The 17,582-nt window shown below is 38.2% G+C and overlaps 1 protein-coding gene across 3 annotated transcripts in view; it reads left to right on the plus strand.

Moving 5' to 3' along the window:
* Positions 1-17,582, plus strand: part of NCKAP5L (NCK associated protein 5 like) — a 56,371-nt gene that overhangs the window by 20,005 nt on the left and 18,784 nt on the right. For all 3 annotated transcript variants that reach the window (XM_069092593.1, XM_069092595.1, XM_069092594.1), the window contains exons 3-5: positions 2,267-2,389; positions 3,720-3,788; positions 16,542-16,580. In XM_069092593.1, the coding sequence (XP_068948694.1) occupies positions 2,273-2,389; positions 3,720-3,788; positions 16,542-16,580 (225 nt within the window). In that variant the 5' untranslated portion in view covers positions 2,267-2,272. The remainder of the gene's footprint in view (positions 1-2,266; positions 2,390-3,719; positions 3,789-16,541; positions 16,581-17,582) is intronic.

Raw genomic sequence — 17,582 nt, forward strand, 5'->3', positions numbered from 1 at the left:
ACAGGTCAAGAGCCAGGGCCTTTGCACAAGTTAGTAGTAGTGTCAAGACTAAAGTTCAGGTCTTCTGACTGTTGACCTTGGATTTTGTAGGAAGATTTAACCTACAATTGGAAAACTAAAAGAAATGGGGATTTATCCAGATGTTGGTTTCCGATCCTAAGGTGGGACTTCTCTTTCCCTGACACATAACCCTAATCCTATCTCATCAGTGAATCCTTAAGCCCATTGGATTTGGAATTGGAAAAGACATTGGAGAGAGACCACTGGTCCAGATCTGGGGGAGGGTGAACTACACCTGAGGACCAAATCTGCTAGCTCCCTGTGAGCTAATAATTTAAACTTTTATTTTGCAATGTAAAAACCATTCTTAGGTCACATGCACAGGTAGGAGTTTGTCAACCCCTAGTCTAGACATTGGAGGCTGTGGCCTCACCCCAAGGGATGAGATTGATCAGTCAATTGGAGAGTGGAAAGATAGGTCACATACTACTCTCCAAGCAATAACTGGTTTGGGAGAATGTTTCCAGTACTATCTTTATCCCTCATTACTTCCCCATACTTCCCTCTACTGTGCAAGCTCCCAGTCTCCCTTCTCAGCTGGGCATTTGCCTGTAAGGGCAGCTGCATACATCTGCAGATTCCATTGGGAAAATTCCACATCCCCAGTCCTCCAAGCATATATGCCCCCAGATCACCTTGTCCTGTTGCAGGCATCTCTCAGAGTTTGCCCACTGCATCCTGAGGCAGTGACTAGTGAGTAAAAACTTCATCTTCTCTTTCTGTTTAGGGTGGGACAGAGATCATTGCACAGGATTTGTATGCATGGGTACGCTCTGATCTGCATGGCACATGCATTACATTGTCCTTTCCCAAAAAATCTCCCCTCTTCTGAAATTCTCTGGTTCCTTACGTCCTTTTAGGTAGTCTGCTAGGTCAAAACTTTTTATAATGATAGTAGGATGTTTTCATTTCTGTAATGATAAGTATAGATGCATATAATTCACATAAAAAGAGCTCTTTGGGGTTCTGATTAATTTTTAAGAGTATAAAGGGGTCATAGGGCAGCTAGGTGGTAAGTAGATAGAGCACCAGGCCTGGAGTCAGGAAGATCTGACTTCAGATGTGACCTCAGACACTTAACAGCTGTGTGACCCTGGGTAAGTCACTTAACCCCTGTTTATTTCAGTTCCTCATCTATAAAATAAGGACACACTGGAGAAGGAAATGGCAAGCCACTCCAGTATCTTTGCCAAGAAATCCCCATGGACTTTGTCACAAAGAGTCCAATGTGACTGAATTACAGCCACAGTGGGGTCAGTGAGGCTGACACTATACCACTCTTCCAGCTGTGAGGTTCAGGGCTCTTGTGTCTTCTTTGACCCCTTCACCCTCTACAGTCAGTCTCAAAATTTTATCATTTCTACCTCCATGATATCCCCTTTCTAATCATACTACCAGGCCCTCCTTCCCTCTCACTTGAATTATTGCAATAGCCTCCCCCTTTGATCTCTTCTTCAGATCTCTCCCCTTCCCAATCTGTTTTCACACAGCTGCAGAAATTTTTTTTGTAAATCATGGGTCTGACCATGTCACTCTCCTCATTAAACTCTAATGGTTCCCTTCTAGAATCAAATACTAGTTCATCTTTGAATTTCTATTTCTGTGTAAGTTTTTAATGCACATAAAGTGTTATAGTATAGCTATATAATTGATAAATAAATATTATACAAATTAGGGGTGCATGCTCAAAAAATGTTTTTCCTAAAGGATATGGTCAAAAAAGTTTGGAGACCATGTATCTACACCAGGGGCCAGCAAGCTACAGCCTAAAGGCTTCAAGCAAATAATGGCTTTTTCATTTTAAAATATAATAAAACTTTGTTTTTAGATGGAAAAATGATTCTTAGCTCATTTGACTCATGGAAGTAGTTTTCTGACCCCTCAACTACATTTAACCCCCTCATTTGACAGATGAAGAAACTTGAGACCCCAAGAGGTAAACTGGTAGCCAAGCCTAGATTAGAACCTAGTCTTGTGACCACAGATCTGTGTTTCTTCATCTATTCTATTCTGCCATTCTATTATCATATACTTGGCTTATAGGACTTGGTTATTATTATTATTACTATGTGAAGATTAAGTTAATATGAACCATGAGAATAAGTAATATATAGAATATATGAGAAAAGTGATACAGAGCCATAATCTCTTCCCTTCCATAAATTCTTGTTCAAGTTCTTCTGGGTTTTTTTGTTGTTGTTCCCAGAGCTTGATGTCTCACACAGTAGAGGAACCGGCTGGGGACCCTGGAGTCCCAAAGCCAGGAGGCAGCGGTAACATGGAGCTAGGAACTTGCCAAGAGCTTTTGCATAGACTTCGGGAGCTGGAGGTAAGATGATCAGAGTGGGGAAGATTTCCTGGTCCGTGTCCAGCTGGCAGTGGGTGGGATAGGGGAACTTTGGGGTTTCTCTCAAAGCTTCATCCCAAGAATTGGGTGTAGTATGTACCATGCTATGTGAGGCAGTGAGTAGAGTGCTGGGCCTGGAATGAGGAAGGCAACCTGAGTTCAAATCCAGCCTCAGATGCTAAATGGGTGACTTGGGCAGTCACCTCAGCTTCCTCAACTATACAGTGTCAATAATCACAGTACCTACCTTGCAAGGCTGTCCTGAGGATCAAATGAGATAATATTTGTAAAAGGCTCTTAGCACAGTGTCTGGCACATAGTAAGTGCCTTCTAAATGCTCAGTCCAACTCCCCTTCCCCCCCTTCCTCCCAGCCATCCACACCTTCTAGATAAGCCAGTATACCCAGGCTTTATATGAGAGAGAACTGACTGACTGGTACTAGGTTTGTAATTAGAGGATCTGAGTTCAAGTCCTGACTCTGCCTCAGGGGTAGTAACTGTATCTGTATGTATACCTCTCTGCCTTGGTTTCCTCATCTGTAAAATAAGGGGGTTGGGCTAGATGGCCTCTGAGGACCCTTTTATCTTCAGATTTATGATCCTATGATCTTTAGCACTGTGTTTTAGCCCCTTGGGTCCAAAGGATCTCTCCCATCAGTCACTCTACTCACTCTCACTGATATTGCAGCATAGAAGCCATTATAGTACTTTCCTTTCTTTTACTTTATTCCATGGCCTGCATGGTTGGGATAAGAAGTATCTGGGATGAGCCACTCCCTTCTCTCTGTGCTTTTTTTCTCCCATCACCTAAAGCCAGAGGCTCCCTAAGCTGAGTGTCTCATTGTGCCCCAAAAGCCCTACCCTCTCTTTGTGGAAGCTCCTTCCTGTCTTATGTTCTCTGCCCTCTAAGAATTCCTTAGGGGAGTAATTTTTTTTTCTTTTTCTGAATATCATACCTTCCAGCCTAAAGTCTTGAACACCTCACTCCACCACCACTAAGCTGAGCTTAGAGTTTAGAGAGAAATAGACTTTGCTGGGGTCAGAGACAGGGTTCTATTATATAGTAAACAAATGTTTCTAAAATCACCTACTTGGCTCAGAGACCTCTCCTTGGCACTGAAGAGAGAGAGCTTGGAAAAATACACAGTTCTTGTCCTCATGGAATGGAGGATCATTATATGAAGAGAGTCTCTTTCCCTAAAGCCCCACCCCTGGGCCCTATAGCTTGTGGTGGTTTCCGATAAAATGTACAAATTGGTTAGGGTCTTATGTAAATCCATAAATTTTCTGTCCTTTCCTTTCTTCTGTTTAGGCAGAGAATTCAGCCCTGGCCCAGGCCAATGAGAACCAGCGAGAGACCTATGAGCGCTGCCTGGATGAGGTCAGTGGCAGTGGGATTCATGTTCACTGGATGGGTAGGAAAATCAGGGAGCGGGTTTTAAAGAGTCACTTCTGGCTCCTTGGTCTCAGCTTTGAAACAAGGTTAAGGGAACTATTTATTTACCAAGACAAAGGAACTATATGAATACAATTACAAAACACTTTATACAAATACAGATTTAAATAATTGGAGAAATATTAATTGTTCATGGGTAGGCTGAATCAATATGATAAAAAAGACAACACATCCTAAATTAACTTATGTATTCAGTGCCAATCAAAGGACTACTTTATATAGCTAGAAAAAATAAAATTTATCTGGAGGAACAGAAGATGTAGAGTCAAATAAGCACAGTAACCTAATGTTTGATAAACCCAATGATCCCAGCTATTGGGGCAGGAACTTACTGTTCACCAAAAACCGTTGGGAAAATTGGAAAGTAGTCTGGCAGAAACTGGTATAGACAAACAACTCATACATACCATATACCAAGATAAGTTCAAAATGGGTACATAAAGAATGTCAGGCAAATTAGAGAAGCAAGTAAGAAATTGCCCTACATCTGTGGATGGGAAGAGTTCTCAACCAAATGAGATAGAGAGGATAATAGGAGACAAAAACGCATAATTTTGATTATATAAAATTATGACTTTTTTTTTTAAGCAATTGGGGTTAAGTAACTTGCTCAAGGTTACACGGTGAAATTATGACATTTTTGTACAAATAAAACTAATGCAGTTAAAATTGGAAGAAAAGCAAGAATATGAGGGAAAAAATCTTTGTAGCAAATTTCTCTTTGGCAAAGTTCTAATTTCTAAGCTATGGGAACTGATTTAATTAAGAATAAGATCTGTTCCCCAGTTGTTAAGTGACTGAAGGATGTGAATGGACAGTTTTTAGAGGAAAAAATTCAACCTGTCATTAAAATAGACATATGAAAAACTGCTCTTCTAACTGGAGAAATGCAAATTAAAGCAGCCTTTTTGCCTTACACCTATCAGACTGGCAGAGTTGACAAGAAAAGAAAATGGCAGATGCCAGAAAGGCGGTACATTAATTCCCTGTTGGTTTCTATTCCAGAAAGCAATTTGTAACTATATCCAAAAAGTTATGAAATTGTTCATACCCTTCAATCCTGCAGTACCAATGTTAAGGGGGCGGGGGGGCTGCCTATCAATTGGGGGATGACTGAACAAGTTACAGTATATGAATACAACAGAATACTCTTGTACTATAAAAAAATGATAAAGGCGAAACAGTTTCAGAGAAACCAAGGAAGAGTTGTACGAACTGATGGAGAGTAAAGCTAAAAGAGCCGGGAGAACAATTTATATAATAACAATAATATCTTAAAGACAACTTTGAAAGACTTTTAACATTCTGATCAACACATTGACCAACCATGATTCCAAAGGACTCTTGATGAAACAGACTATTCACCTTCTGACAGAGAAGTGATAGACTCACGAGTGAGGACTGAAGACTTTTTTTTTTGATATGGCCAACGGTAGAATTTATTTTGTTTGACTTGTATGTTTTTGTAATAAGCATCTTGTTTTTCTTCTTCAGTTGGTGAGGAAAGGTAGGACAAGACAGGGAAAAGAAGGTGAACTTTTTAAAAAAATTAAAATTTAATAAAAGAAAAAGAAAGAAAAAAGATTAAGGAACTTCCAGGTCCTAGGACCAACAGGGTAGGAGATTAGCTACTTTCTTCCTTTTTTTAAATAATATTTTTTCCCCATTATAGGTAAAGATAGTTTTTAGCATTTGTTTTTTTTTTTAACATTTTGAGTTCCAAATTCCCTCTCTCCCTCACCTCCTCCTCCATTCCTAAAACAGTAAACAGTTTGATGTAGGTTATATACATGCAATCATGTAAAGTGTTATTCTACATTAGTTATGTTGTATAAGAAGAAGCTGACCAAAAAGAAATATTTTCTCCAAACCCAGTTAATACTCTGAAAAAAAACAACCCAGAAGAGTAATTATTCACTTGATATAGAACAATTGCAGCGGAATTCACAGTATGTGAAAAAAAAATCTCAACAAGATAAAATTCTTATGAAATAACATTGGAAAACTTTCATCCCTAAAATATTCACTTAGCACCCCTTAGTCTCCACACTCATAGGAGGGACACCCAAAGTAACCTTAGGCTTGTGCCTAGGGCAGGCATACATGCTTGATCTCCAGCTACTAAGGATTACTGACCTACTCCTGCATTCTCCCCCCCCCCACCACCTCCGCACTTAGCAGCTTACTTTGAACATTCAGATGAGGAGAAAGGTAGGGAGTCTTCTTCCTGGCACTGCCTCACAGATAGGCAGTAAGGATATAGACTCTACCCAGAACATCTTCCCTTTACCCTGTCAAAAGCAACAGATTCTGATTTTGCAAAAAAGGAAAAGTGGTAGAGAGACAAGAGAGAAACTAGGACAGAGGCCCAGGTGTCTGAAGGAGAGGGGACTGAGAACTATCCAGGAAGAGCCTTGTCCACTTTAGAGGTTACTCAGGATAAGGACCCAGGTCAGTGAAGCCTCAAGCCCCCAATGCAGGAGGAGGCTGAAGCAGCTTTGCAGCCTAGCCTGGGAAATAGACACATACCAGCAGAGGGGAATGGCTGGAGAAAAAAGGGATTGGGGAATATAAGAGGAAAATTTCTGAAACACCAAAGATTTCAATATGAAGAAAACTTAAAACCCAGAGCATAAACAGATAAGTCAACAGACAGGATTTCAAAACTAGAAGGAAGAAAACATACTAAATCTTCAAAGCAACTACAAAGCTTTTCTAAAAAATATTAACCCCCTCCCAAAAAAAAAGCCAGTTCCTGATAAACTAGAGAATGTCGTAGACTCTCAAGAAAGCATAGTATAACAAGAGATTCCAGAAAGGTTCAAGAGAAAAATTCAATCCATTAAAAAGAAATTAGGATTAACTGTAAATCAGAGTTTAGAGCTCTAGAAACAGAAATTTAGAAAAAAACTGATTAGCAGATTACAAAAAATTGAGTCCTTGGTAGAGTTTCTCTAACGAGGTAAAAGAGGGCCAGGCAATGGTGGTGCATGCCTATAGTCCCTGCTACTAGGGATGTTGGGACAGGTGGATCCCTTGATTTGAAGAGTTATAAGTTGCAGTAGGAGTGACATACGTCTCCATACTAATATAGCCAATGTGGGCTAACTATGGCAAGTCCTGGCTTCTATCCTGTGGAGTGAACTTGGACCCATCAATGCCCACTGTATTTCTAGCCTAGGTAAGATAAGGAAAACCAGTTCCCCAGCACCATTCCCCCCCCCCAAAAAAAAAGAGAGAAAGAGATGATTAAGAAGAGGATGAGGAGAAAGAAGGATTAACAACTTTGGAACACGAAATTATTGAAATAGAAGAAAAAGTAAAGGAGCAGAAAAAAGGAGCACTACATACTGAACCCTACACATCTGAATCAGTGTATTTTGAGGCATGAAATTGCAGAATAGGAGCGGGGTATAAATGAAGAGAGGAGATAATGGAGATGGAAGATAGAGGGAAATGGATGATGTAACCTAAAGTCCACAGGCGAACCAACAGTGAAAGGATGATGATGCCTATTAAGTCTCTCAATAGGGAGCTACAGGAAGATGAAAGGAAGCAGAAAGGAGGGATTGAATCTGAAGGAAATGAAGGCAGGAGTTAGGAGGTGTCTCATTGTAAAATACTCCTGTGGGAGAGAAAGCATATCCCTTCTCAGTGGAAGAGAGGGACCTCAAATGAGGTTTAATCTGGGAGGAGAGCTAGTGCATTGGGAGAATACCTTCTCTGACAGCATTTTGGCCTGGGAGAAGGGATACGAGTTCCTATGGATGTCGGGCACCCAGAAAGAGGGTACAGGTTGGGGTAGGGTGGGAGGTGTGGTTAGAGAGAATACGTGAGAAGAGTTCCTAGCCAAAGGAAGGGAGGCAGAGGGTAGAATTGGACTGCATAATTTGAGGTTCAGGGTAAATTCTACCAAAGGACAGTATTATACTGAAAATAGTCAACATTGTTTCCCTTATAAATTGATGCTTCTAATAGCGAAGCACAATGGTAAAAAAAAAAAAAAACAACAGTGGGGGAAAATTTACAAAGGCAACAACATGGAAATTGGTTAGGAGAGAGATCAAACCCAATACTTCAAAAATCTAAACTCCCTGAGTAAGACAGGGAAATGAGAGAAGAAGAAAATAAGGGTGTAGACTGTGAGTCAGAATAAAATTTCAGATTAGACTGAAAGAGAACGAAGAGTACAAAGCAAAGAAAAGCTTTTTAGAAAAAGGTGTAGAAAAACTAACAAAACAAAAAGTTGGAGGGGAGGTAGTGAGCGAACCATTTAGCTGAAAGAATAAGAGAAACCAGGGGAATGAGTAAAAGATAAAAGAATAGATGAATAAAAGAAAGAAAAAGGAAATCTTCAAAAACTAGGGAAAGGGTTGACAAACAGAAGCAGGGGATGTTGGGAGATAAAAAGGAAGTGGCAGTTAGGTTGTGTTAGAGCAATTTAATCAAAGCTGATCAACTCTGGGTCAGCTAGGTGATGCAGTGAATAGAGCACCAGCCCTGGAGTCAGGAGGACCTGCATTCAACTATGGCCTCAGACACTTAACATTTATTAGCTGTGTGACCTTGGACAAGTCAATTAACCCCAATTGCCCTGCCTTCCCCCCTCCAAAAAGCAGAAACAAAAAACTGATAAACTCTAAGGACAAAGTAAAAATAGAGACTAGACCTCTGATTTCATTGGTATAAGGAACTCCCAGATGAAGAAATTCCCTCTACCGATGCAGATTATCATTTTCTCTGTAACTTACAGTCTTATAGTTGTCTAGAACACTGAGACAAGTTACTTGTCCTGGGTCACATAACCAGTTTGTGCTATAAACAGGACTTGAATCCCTTAAAAGAGCAAAAGAATTTTTAAAAAATACTAAATAAACAACAGAGGTAAACAGACCTACATAACTTTAAACATGAATGGACTGAACAGTCCAATAAAAGTGGAGTACCATATGGTCTCTTTTCAAAAATAGACCATGTATTAGTACACAGGGAAGTTGCATCTAAGTGTAAAAAAACAAATAATAAACATATCCTTTACAGACCATAATGTAATAGGTCAACAAGACAATACAAGTAAAAGATGCAGACCTATCATAAATTTAACTCAAATCCTAAATGAGTGAATCAAAGAATAAAAATGGTAACAGTGAAAGACAATGTTAATGATGAAGATAACCTGCCAAAATTTGTGTAATGCAACAGCTAATGCAATTCTCAGAGAATTTTTTTCCCAAAATATGCATTAACAAAATAGCAAAAAGATAACTAATTAGCTAAATTTGCAATTTAAAGAATTAGAAAATCAGCAAATAAACAAAAGAGGAAATATTGCAAACTGGAAGAGAAATAGATGGGTTGAAAACAAAGACCACAAAACTGATAAAAACTAAAAGCTGAGTCTGAAAAAGTTAACAAATTCAATAGACCTGTAGACACCCTGATTAAGAGAGAGACAAATCATGTTAGCAAAAAAAAAAGAAATACATATTCAATCAAAGGCATAAAGACAAAGAAACAAAACTGTCCCTTACACACATACATACACGCATATATGTAGATTGTGTGTATATATGTATACACACACAAGAGTTATATGCCAAAAGAATTGAGTTCATCATCTTTAAAAAATAGTAACCCCAAATAGAACACAACTCAAGCTCAGAAAAGGAAACTGAGCTGGCTATAAAGGAGCTACAAAGGTAGGAGAAAACCCAGTCCTGTCCCAGATGGAATTAGAGAAGAATGCTATCAATCTTTAAATAGTTCATACCTATAAAACACAAGTTGTTTCCAGAAATTGAGAAAATAATATGCCATACTGAAAAACAAGTATAATCTTTCCCTATAAACCAGGAAAGATTAAGGAAAGAGGATTGTAGAGCAGTATTATTGATAAATATTGATTCAGTTTTTTAAAAAATAGTAAAGCAATTTTTAAAAACTGCAATTTATGAAAAAAAATTATGAACAAGTTGGTTTGATTCATAACACAGATACAAGGATGAGGAAATCAATATAATTAATAATATTAAAAACAAAAACCTCCCAAGCCATGTGATTATTTCAAAAGATACAGAAAAAGCCGTTGAAGCATAATATTCTTTTATGCTACAAAACCCTACTGTCAGCATAGAAGGGTCCTTTTTTAATTTAATAAGAGATATCCATCTAAAACCAAATAGGACTTTCCCTATAAACAGTGAAGCAAATATGCCCCTTTTCTGCACTGTCCTTTGATAGTAATGTGAGTAAGACAAGAGAATTTAAAGGCATAAAGACAAAGAAACAAAACTATCCCTTTTTACTGATGAAAATCCTAGAGCTTTAGCAGAAAAACACATTGGAAGAGTAACTTTAGCTGAGTACAGGCTAAAAAATAAACTCATATAAATCAATTGCATTTCTATATAATAATGCATTCCTGGAGACAATAATAGAAAGGGAAGTCCCATCCAAAATAACTACAAAATGAATAAAATATTCTACCCAAGAACACTCAGTATCTTCAATTACAAAATTACTGAAGGAAATCAACCAGCTTAAGTAGCTGGAAGAATATTCAGTACTAATGGCTGTGCCATACTAATTTAATAAAAACCACGCTACTAAAACCAATTTACAGGTGTAGTGCTGTGTCAACTGAACTACCAAAGGTATGCTTTAGATAAGATAATAACAGTTCCTTTGAAGAAACTAAAGATTGACAGTATCCAGGAAAATTACTTAATTAGGTAGGAATGGGGCAGCTAGGTGGCGCAGTGAATAGAGCACTGGCCCTGGAGTCAGGAGGACCTGAGTTCAAATCCGGCCTCGGACACATAATAAAAAAAAACTAGCCATGTGACCTTGGACAAGTCACTTGACCCCAATTGCCCTCCAAAAAGCAAAAAAAAAAACTAGGGTAGGAATAAAGGGGAACTAGCATTTGTAAAGGAAACAGTAGCCTACCTGACCAACAAGAAGAAGAAGCCTCCCCTGGAGGCTTTAAAAACTAGCTTTTTTACCCTATTAGAATAAGACCAGTGGTTCAGTAAACAGCCCAGCACCCCTTTTCCTTCCTGAAGAGAGTTTGAATACTAGTTAACCCTAGTCCTGACCCTTGACCCAAACTCCAGGTGCAAGCTCCTCTGGTGCTCCTTTCCAAAATTCTTGGCTCTGGTTGATTCAGAGAAGAACCATATAAAACCCACTCTACTTCTGTCTTGAGTACCTGATTTCAAACAGGACCCTTACAGACTGCCCTGTGTGTCCATGCTTCCTCCCCCCCACCCCTGTACAATATGAGACTCTCCCCTCCATAAAAGCTCTCTTGCAATGTTTTTCTCCCTTCTCATGTTGCTTTGGGCCCTGGTGGGGGGAAGCACTGTACCTGCCAGCCCTGCTAGTTCTTCTCTAAGAAATAAGCAGCCGTGTCTAATTTTCAAGTCTGATTTAGGGAATATACAGAACAAGGGCTGAATTAGGAACAATGTGTCTGATTGGCAGGGCTCACCCCTTCCTGGCCACTGGTGCTGTGACTAAGGGCCCCTAACCATGGGCCCATTGGATTTCCCCTTTATGTGGGATTTTATTATTCCAAACTTCCCTAAGTCAGTGTTGAGACAGAACTCAAGCTGTGTTATAAAGCAGTAGTCTCAAAACCACTTGGTACTAGTTTAAAAAAAAATAGAAAAGTAGACCAATAGAATATACTAGACAAGGAAGAATAAGAAATAATTAAACTGAATAACCCTGTGTTTGACAAACCTGTAAACAAAAATTACCTAGGAAAAAACTCCCCCATTTCCTGGGAAAACTGTAAAGCAGTTTGAGAGAAATAAGGCTTAGATCAACATAATAAACCACTTCATAAAAAATCTAGAAGGAAAGCAGATCATCTGCCTTTCACAGCTATGAGTAAGGCAGGAATTAACCACACAAGATGTTAAAGTCAATTACAATAGATAAAAAGAGGTAATTTTGATTACATGAAATTGAAAAAGTTTGATCATAAACAAAGTTATACACTTAGGATAAGAAGGGAAGCAGTTTACTGGGGAAAAAATCTTTCTGTCATCTATCACTGATGAAGGGTTTTTGTCCAAGATAGATAAGTCCAAAATCCATTCCCCAACAGAGAAGTGGTCAAAGGGTATGGACAAAGTTCTCAAAAGAGTTGTAAACAATTAACCATGTAAAAGGATGCTCCAAATCACTAAAAAGGAGACAAATCCAAATTAAAGCAATTCTGAGATTTTATCTCACACTCAACAAATTGGCAAAGATGACAAAAGATGGGAATAGTCATTGTTGGAAAATAAATATGGGCACATGCTAAAGCATGGTTGGTGGCACTATGAGTTAGTATGGCAATTCTGGGAAACAGTTTGAAATGGTACAGATAAAATGACTAGAAATGCCCATACCCTTTGACTGAGATATTCTACTTCTAGGCATATACCCCAAAAAGGTCATCGAAAACGTAAACGGCTCCATATATACCAAAATATTTATAACAACGCTTTTCGTGTCAGTAAGAAACTGGGAACAAAATGGATGTTCATTGATTTGGCCAAACCACAAATTACCTAAGCAAATTGTGGTGCACAAATGAAATGGAATATCACTGTGTTGTATGAAAAACAATGACTATGATGAATACAGAGAAACCCAGAAAAACGTAAATGAACTGATGGAAAGTGAAATAAGCAGAACGAGGAAAACACAGTGACTGCAGGAAGGTAAATGGAGAGAACAACCACAAAAACAATTGGAAATTGAATGTTGCAAAAAGTACAAAGAAGCAGCAAATGGCGCAATGGATAGAGCCCTAGGCCTGAGTTCAAATCTGTCAGCTGTGTGATTCTGGGCAAATCAGTTCACCTCTGTCTACCTTAGTTTCCTCAACTGTAAAATGGGGATAATAACAGCACCTAAACTCCCAGGATGATTAAAGAGATAATATTTGTAAAGCACTTAGCCCCTAATAAGCACTTAACAAATGCTTCTTCTCTTTTTCTTCCTCTTCTCTTCAAAGAATAAGTTTGGTCCCAAAGAAGAGATGAGAAAACACCTTTCCAGGTTCTCTTGCGCCTTTGGGATTCCACAGATGTGGAACACTGGCTATAACATTAGACATTTTAAAAAATGTTTCATTGAGTTTGATGATTTTGTTTTCCTCTTCCTCTTCAAAAATAAATTCTTTGGGAAGAGGTAAAGGAAAGGATGTAGGGAGAAATGTAGGCAGTATAAGGACAGGGTAGCAATAAAAATATTTCTTAAATAACAAAAAATATGTTTTTCTAAAACCAATAACTAGCATTACATGCAATGAAGAAACACCAGAAGCTTTTCTAATAATAAGTACTCTACTATAATTCTAAAAATAATAAAATTAAGACGAGAAGAAAAAGATATAAAGTGAGACAGAGAGGAAACAAACTATAACTCTTAGCTTGTGACCTGATGGTTTACTTAGAAGTCCTAGGGAATCAGCAAATAAACTAAGTGAGATAATCACTTCAATAAAATTGAAGGTTACAAAATAAGCCACAAGCACCAGTAGTATTTCTATATACTAATAACAAAATCCAAAAGTTGATAATAGAAAGAAAAATTCCATTCTAAGTAACTAGCAGCTAAGCGACACAATGGATAGAGCACCGGGTGTGAGTTAGGAAGACCTGACTTCAAATCTTGCCTCAGATGCACACTAGCTCTGTAACCCTGGGCAAGTCACTTAACCCTGTTTGCATCAGTTTCCTCATCTATAAAATGAAATGAAGAAAGAAATGGCAGACCACTGTGCAAAGTATTTGGGAATGGGTCAATACCTGCTTAACTACAGTTACTTAAGTAAAGAACAATATAAATAATTGGAAGCATATTCACTATTCCCTAATTGAGTGCCAGTATAATAAAAATGACTACGCTACTGAAGTTAATTTACAGATTATTGAGGGACTTTTTATAGGCAGGGTGGGGGTGGGGAAGCATTTATTTGGTGATGACTATGTGGCAGGCACTGTGCTAAGCACTTTACAACTATTATATCTCACTTCGTCTGGACGACTCAACTAAATGTTAACCAAATTTATTTGGAGGAATGAAAGAGCTAGAATGTCAAGGCAAGTAACAGAAAACATTCTGGAATGAAGGAGTAACGGTACTTCCAGACCTCAAACTATTAGTAAGAACAGTAATGATGTGGTACTGGTTGGAAAAGAGACGAGTCAATCAACCAGACCAGAAAAAAATATGAAATAATTCAACTCAGTAACTCATGGTTTTGATGAATCAAAAAAACAAATGACCTCAGAAACAGCTTCCTATTGAACAAGAATGACTGGGAAGACTGGAAGGCAGTCTGACAAAATGAATTTAGACCAACGACGGGCAGCATTGACCACAGTAAATTCAAAATGGTTGGAAACCTGAATATTAAAGATTGCATCATAAGAAAAATGAAAAGAGCTGATCGATACCTTTCCTAGCTGTGGTTAGGGACTAGCTAAGTCCAAACCAAACAAGGAAGAAAGACAACTAAAAAAAGATAAAGCACATAATTTCAGTTACATAGAATAGAAAATGTTTTGCATGAACAATATTAACGCAACTAGAAAAAGAAGTGAAGCAGTTGCCAAAGGAAAGAACTTTCTGTCAGATCTTGCTGATCAGGATCTGCAATCAGTCCAAGGTATCAGACAACCAAAATGTGTGAGACCCACTCCCTGATCTGTAAAGAACAGTCAAAGAATAAGTTTCAAAAGAACTCTAACTGTTAATGATTATATGAAAGAATGAATGTTCCAAATAATTTAAAACATCCCTGAGGACTTCTAGTTAAGATGGCAATGGGAAAAATGGTACTGAAGGCCAGCTCTTCCACCCAGAATCCCTGAAAATCTCAGAACATGATCTCAGAAAATCTAATGATGCAAAAAAAAAAAAAGAAGAACCAGAAATTAACTCCATTCAGTCCGAAACTACAAGAAAATATGAGCAAAAACTGGAAGAACAAGAAGAGTTCACCAGGAAAGCTAACTCGATCTAGTACAGGTAATTATACTTTGGAGCTTCTGGAGGCAGGGAGAGGTAGGGAGAAGCCAGGGTAAACTCCAGTAAACTAAACGAAAGCCAGGAGGGGAGCGAATCTGAGACACTGGTGCCGTTAAGGACGGGTAAAGAGGCTAGTTAGGAAGGGCCTAGACCAGAGGCACCAGGGAGTTCATGCAGACAAACCTGACACCACATTTTTCATGTTCATGTATTTTTATCAGTTCCTTAAATGTCATAGCTATTGGGCCTCGTCGCTGAATTTTGCTACAAAATTTTTTTTCTTAGTTTACTGTTTTCCTTCTGATTCTAACTGAATTAGTTATGTTTGTGCAACAACTTTTCCATTTTGTATGATCAGAATTGTCCATTTTATCTCTCATTTTGTCAAGAACTCTTCCCTCCTGTGTGGTTATTTTATAAAAAAAAAACTATATTTTCTTGTTCTTTTATTTTGTTTAAAATACGACCTTTTATGGCTAGGTCTTCTATCTCTTTGGCATTTACTGTAGAATATGGTGTGAGCTGTTAGGCTAAATCTATTCAGTCCATTTTCCAGGTTTATCAGTTTTTATCAAATAGTTCTTATCCCATTAGTCCTTGGATTTGCTGAACACTTTACTACTATGTTCATTTGCTTTGTCTATTATATAATTATTCCATTGAAACTTTAAAAAATTAATAGCAAATAGTTTTGATGATTATTGTTTATTGAGATCTGATACTGTTAGCCCCTCTTCCATTGCTTCCCCAATTATTTATCCTCTAAATGAATTTTTTTTCCTAGTTCTATGAAGTAATTCTTTAATAGTTTGATTCCTGGTATGATGGTAAATCTGTAAGTTAATTTAGATAGCGTTGTCATTTTATTATATTATCATTATGTTTCCAGAACTAGAGTTTTGTTGCTGGGTTTTGTTGATAATATAAAGAAAAAATGTTTTAAGTCTATTTTACATCCTGCTACTTTATTGAACTTACTAATCATTTCTCCTCATTTTTAGTTGTCTAAATCATCATGTCACCTGCAAAACTGCATGTTGTTTACTCTTCACTTAAGCTTATTTCCTCAATTTATTTTTCTCATCTTATATACCAATATTTATTTAGAACTATTTCATATAATAATGGTGAAAACTGTTCATTGAAATCATGCCCACTAGAGGTGGCTCTGTCCTGAGCCCTCATACTTTTTCATTTAGTTATCTCATCAGCTTCCATGGATTCAATGATCATCTCTGTGTTGATTTTCTGTTCTGCTTATCTAGCCCGAATCTCTCTCCTGACCTCCAGACTCACATCTCCAATTGCCTGTTAGACACAATGAGAGTAATCATGTAAATGGAAAGAAATAACAAACCAGACAGATCTGAATGTGGTTAAATTGTAAAGACCAAGTTTGGCCTAAAGAGATACTAGGTGATACCCCATTTCTTAGCAGAGGTTCAGCGCTATGGATGTGGAAACTGCAGACAGCATCATTTCAGGATTGGGGTTTGCTGAACATGTTGGAGGGGATAGGAGTTGGGGAAAGATACAGTGGGAAATGTAGGTGATATTTAAAAATTTTATCAATAAAAATTCATTAAAAAAAAAGAAATGAGGTTATGATGTTTGACATTTCTTTATCTTTTTGTTTCTTAGGTTGCCAACCATGTGGTACAGGCTCTTCTGAATCAGAAGGTAAGGGGTAGCCTTGGTCCTGGGCTTAGAGGCTGGTTCTGCCTCTTCCCCACATCCCTTCCTTAGCCATGGAACCCTGTGAACAAAATGTGAAGAAACAGGTGCTTGGAGAGACTGGATACCCTTACGTTAGCCTTGTCTGCCTTCAGCCCTGAGCTCCTTTGGAACCACAGAAGCTCCGTGACTTACCTACATGATTTTACCCAACTAGACACTGTGACTCCTTCCACCACAAATGGAGTAGGACTGTAATAGATTCTCAGAAATATGGAATGGATTGCCTTTCCACTGGCCCCTAAATCAGCCCATTCCCATTCTTAGATGTATAGCTCTCAGGGCAGCTAGGTGGCACAGTGAATAGAGCTCACCAGCCCTGGAGTCAGGAGGACCTGAGTTCAAATGTGACCTCAGACACTCAACACAAACAAGCTAGTTGTGTGACCTTGGGCAAGTCACTTAAAGCAAATTGCCTACCTTCCCCCCTCCAAAAAGCAAAAAAAAAAAAAAGAAGATGTATAGCTATCTGAGCTAAGTAGATAATTCTAAGTATCTTGTTACTCTACTCTAGATTCCTCTGAATGGATCTTGGCTGTATCCCTCTGCTTAGTCCCATCTGATTTCTCCTTTCTTGCATTTAGACATGGGTTCCCAAGTGGCACTGGTGAGACTCTTAAGGACAAGGCTGATACTGAGTGTACAAGATGATAATCAGCAGGAAAATACTAAAAAAAAAAAAAAAAAGCTTGGTAATTACATATGACTTAAAGATTATGGCTTATAGATGCCTAGGATCCTTGGTTCTTTCTCTTTCCTGAATGGCTCTATCCCATAGAAGTAAAGGAGTTTTGTAATTTTGCTGAGATTGAGCCCTTGGGTTACTAACCCAGCATCCTAAAACTAAAGAAGATGGGAAAGCTTTTTTAGGGCCTGGAGGGGAAAGCTCCTGAAGTGAACTTAATTTTACTTCAACAAAAGTAAACTTTGTGGAACTTAATACTTACT

The sequence above is a fragment of the Petaurus breviceps genome, unplaced genomic scaffold (genome assembly GCF_028583685.1).
Source record: "Petaurus breviceps papuanus isolate PSGF00001 unplaced genomic scaffold, PetGlider_PUasm1.0 191, whole genome shotgun sequence".
Lineage (NCBI taxonomy): Eukaryota > Metazoa > Chordata > Mammalia > Diprotodontia > Petauridae > Petaurus > Petaurus breviceps.